At 39.6% G+C, this 2,872-nt stretch overlaps 1 protein-coding gene across 1 annotated transcript in view; it reads right to left on the bottom strand.

Annotated features, from left to right (window-relative positions):
- LOC101998866 (cytochrome b-c1 complex subunit 2, mitochondrial) overlaps positions 1-2,872 on the bottom strand; it is a 29,816-nt gene that overhangs the window by 16,684 nt on the left and 10,260 nt on the right. The window contains exon 7 of the mRNA XM_005351155.2: positions 263-360. Coding sequence (XP_005351212.1) covers positions 263-360 — 98 coding nt within the window. The remainder of the gene's footprint in view (positions 1-262; positions 361-2,872) is intronic.

Raw genomic sequence — 2,872 nt, forward strand, 5'->3', positions numbered from 1 at the left:
TTTTCTCGGTTTTCCAAGACAGGGTCTTTGGGTAACCGCTCTGGCTGTCCTGGATCTCGCTCTGTAGACCAGGCTGGCCTTCAACTCAGAGATCCACCTGCCTCTGCCTTCTCAGTGCTGAGATTAAAAGTATGAACCACCACTGCCTGGATATATTTCTTAAAATTAGGAGGTAAAACAAACATCCTGAAATAGAAAGTTTAATATAACACGGTCTGGTGTCTAGGAGTCGGCAATTATAAAATGCAGTTCCTTCACTTACCTCCTCTGGTGTAATTTTTCCCATCCTATAGTCAGGACAATACAAGGGATTAGCCAAGGTATTCTTGTAGGCAGCATCATGCAACTTCTCAATGACGCCTGAAAGACAGAAGAGCAACGGCCCTCAAATGCATGGATGACTACAATATTTTTAAAAGTCAGCAATAAGTCTATACAGATTTGAGATTCAAATTTTCAGATTTGAAATTTGTTACTACACAACCTCTAGTAATTTTTAAAGCGGTGCCTGTAAAATGCACAGAAAAAAAAAAAAAAAAAAAAGGACAGAGCAAGCAGTTGTCTCTAAGATAAGTAAAATTCATCTAACTACTTACTTCCAGATTCCCTTCCTGGGTAACGAGGAAGTTTCCAGGACACATGGAGCCATGAATGTGGCAAACTTAGGTTAATCACTAGTTTTGGGGAGTCAAGAGCTACCATTGATCTGGACTTACTCTTTACAGGCGCCCCGGCACTGCTGTCCCCACCTTCTGGCTTCTGTGCCTTCTCTGGAACTATATTTCCTACATCTATTCATTATTTGGGTACACCTTCAGATGCCAGGCACTGTGCTAGTTACCAGAAACCTAAAGACGAATCAGGTATAATGGCCAATTTCAAAATCTTGAGGGGGAAAATTATAAAATTGTTATGAGAAAAAATGTTAGTAGGAAGTGTGCTGCTGGGCACATGAAAGAACAGCAGGAAATAGAAAAGATGAAAGAAAGAAAATCTGGGAAGTCTTCTATGATGATTAATTCCTGGGTGAATAATACGTGAATAGCATAAGATGCAGAGGAAACAGACAAAGAAAATTTGGGGATGGGGGAAGTCTGACACTAAAATTGGTTTACTAAAATGCTTACTGGTCAGTAGCCAGGCAGGAACTATAGGCAGGACAACTAAACTGGGTTGATTTGGGATGCTAGGAAAAGGAAGGGCAGAGTCAGAGAGACGCCAGTAGACACAGAGAAAGCAGGATGTATAAAAAATGAGGTCACAAGCCATGAGACACATGGCAGAGGGTAGATAAGAAATACAGGTTAAGGTGTAAGAGCTAGCTAGTAACAGGCCTAAGCTACTGACCACACATTTACAATTAAGTTTTTGTGTGGTTATTTGGGAATGCTGCTAGGACAGGAAAAATCTGTCTACAAATGGCACCCAAACATTTGGCAACTACATCCACATAAGGCTTGAGAGCTTGGGAAAGGGTTCTAGACACAATGATATGGACCCAAGAGCAACTTCCTAGTCTCATGTCTCTGAGGTACAGGGAAGCCGAGGTATAGGGACTTGTTCCCTGGCTGCTGCCTGCAGACTTCAGCTGCTAGCACCCCATGAGCTAAGCTGAGTGGCAGGTTCCCACTCTCTCACACTGGCCATTGTACAGAAAAGCGTCTTTTGGCAACTGCCTGCAGGAGGGAGTCAGCTGCAAACCGCCATGCACTGCTGCCATGCGCCAAGTTAAGCAATGCTCATAGCTAACATAGCAGTTTAAGATTTGCCTCATGCGAGCAAAAACAAAACAAAACAAAACATAGATACTTGGTAAAACAGATGCAGACAGGAAAACAAAACAAAACAACAACAAAAACCAACCAACCAAACAAACAAACCCCAATTCTAAACAGGTTACAGTGCGTTTAAAAATATACATGGGCTTGGGAGAGAGAAGACAAAGACAATATACATAGATTAAAAAATATAGTTTTAAAATAATAAAGCACTTAAAAGAGAGTAAAGTAACATAAAAGAAACAAGTCATGTAAAGATGAAAAGTACGCAGTGTCTGGATCCTATATGTCATTGTGTTGTCTTTAAGTTTTTTGGTTGCTAAGAGATACTGGACTAAAAAAGGTACTAGATTAAACCAACCTATATATTTTAAAAGTGTCTTGACTTCAAAATGGAAGTCAAAAGTTATATTACTTTGGGGAAGAGTCTATAGTTTTACTTCCAGAGGAAACAAGAGGCTGTGGATTTATTCAAGGTTAAAGATGATCAGGTTTGATCAAGGAAGACCCCCTGAAATCCTGGCTACAAACGTAAAGAAATAAACCTAAAAAAACAAAACCCCCATAAAATATATAATGTATATTTTACCTGTTCAAATATAAAGCAAAAAAAAATCTTTTGTTGATATATGTACAGTCTATACTTGTATTAATACATATATGTACACTACCATTAAAAGTTTATATGTTTTCAGAACAAGGGACCAGATACTAATAAAAACTGATGGCCCAAATGATTCAACATCTAGGATAGTTTCATGGCTGCTGACTGGGATGATCTAGCCTCTCAGAATACTACAGCTAAGACTTAACCATTATCCCAATTTTTCTCAGTGTCCAAAGACTACCAGTGCCCCCAAACAACAGGAAGTAGTCTAGAGAAAGACTCCCACATTCCCAAAAGATGGTTTGCAGATTTTTTTAAAAATATTTACTTATTTATTTATTATGTATGCAATATTCTGTCTGTGTGTATGCCTGCAGACCAGAAGAGGGCACCAGACCCTGTTACAGATGGTTGTGAGCCACCATGTGGTTGCTGGGAATTGAACTCAGGACCTTTGGAAGAGCAGGCAATGCTCTTAACCTCTGAG

Source organism: Microtus ochrogaster, chromosome 8 (assembly GCF_000317375.1).
Source record: "Microtus ochrogaster isolate Prairie Vole_2 chromosome 8, MicOch1.0, whole genome shotgun sequence".
Taxonomy (NCBI): domain Eukaryota; kingdom Metazoa; phylum Chordata; class Mammalia; order Rodentia; family Cricetidae; genus Microtus; species Microtus ochrogaster.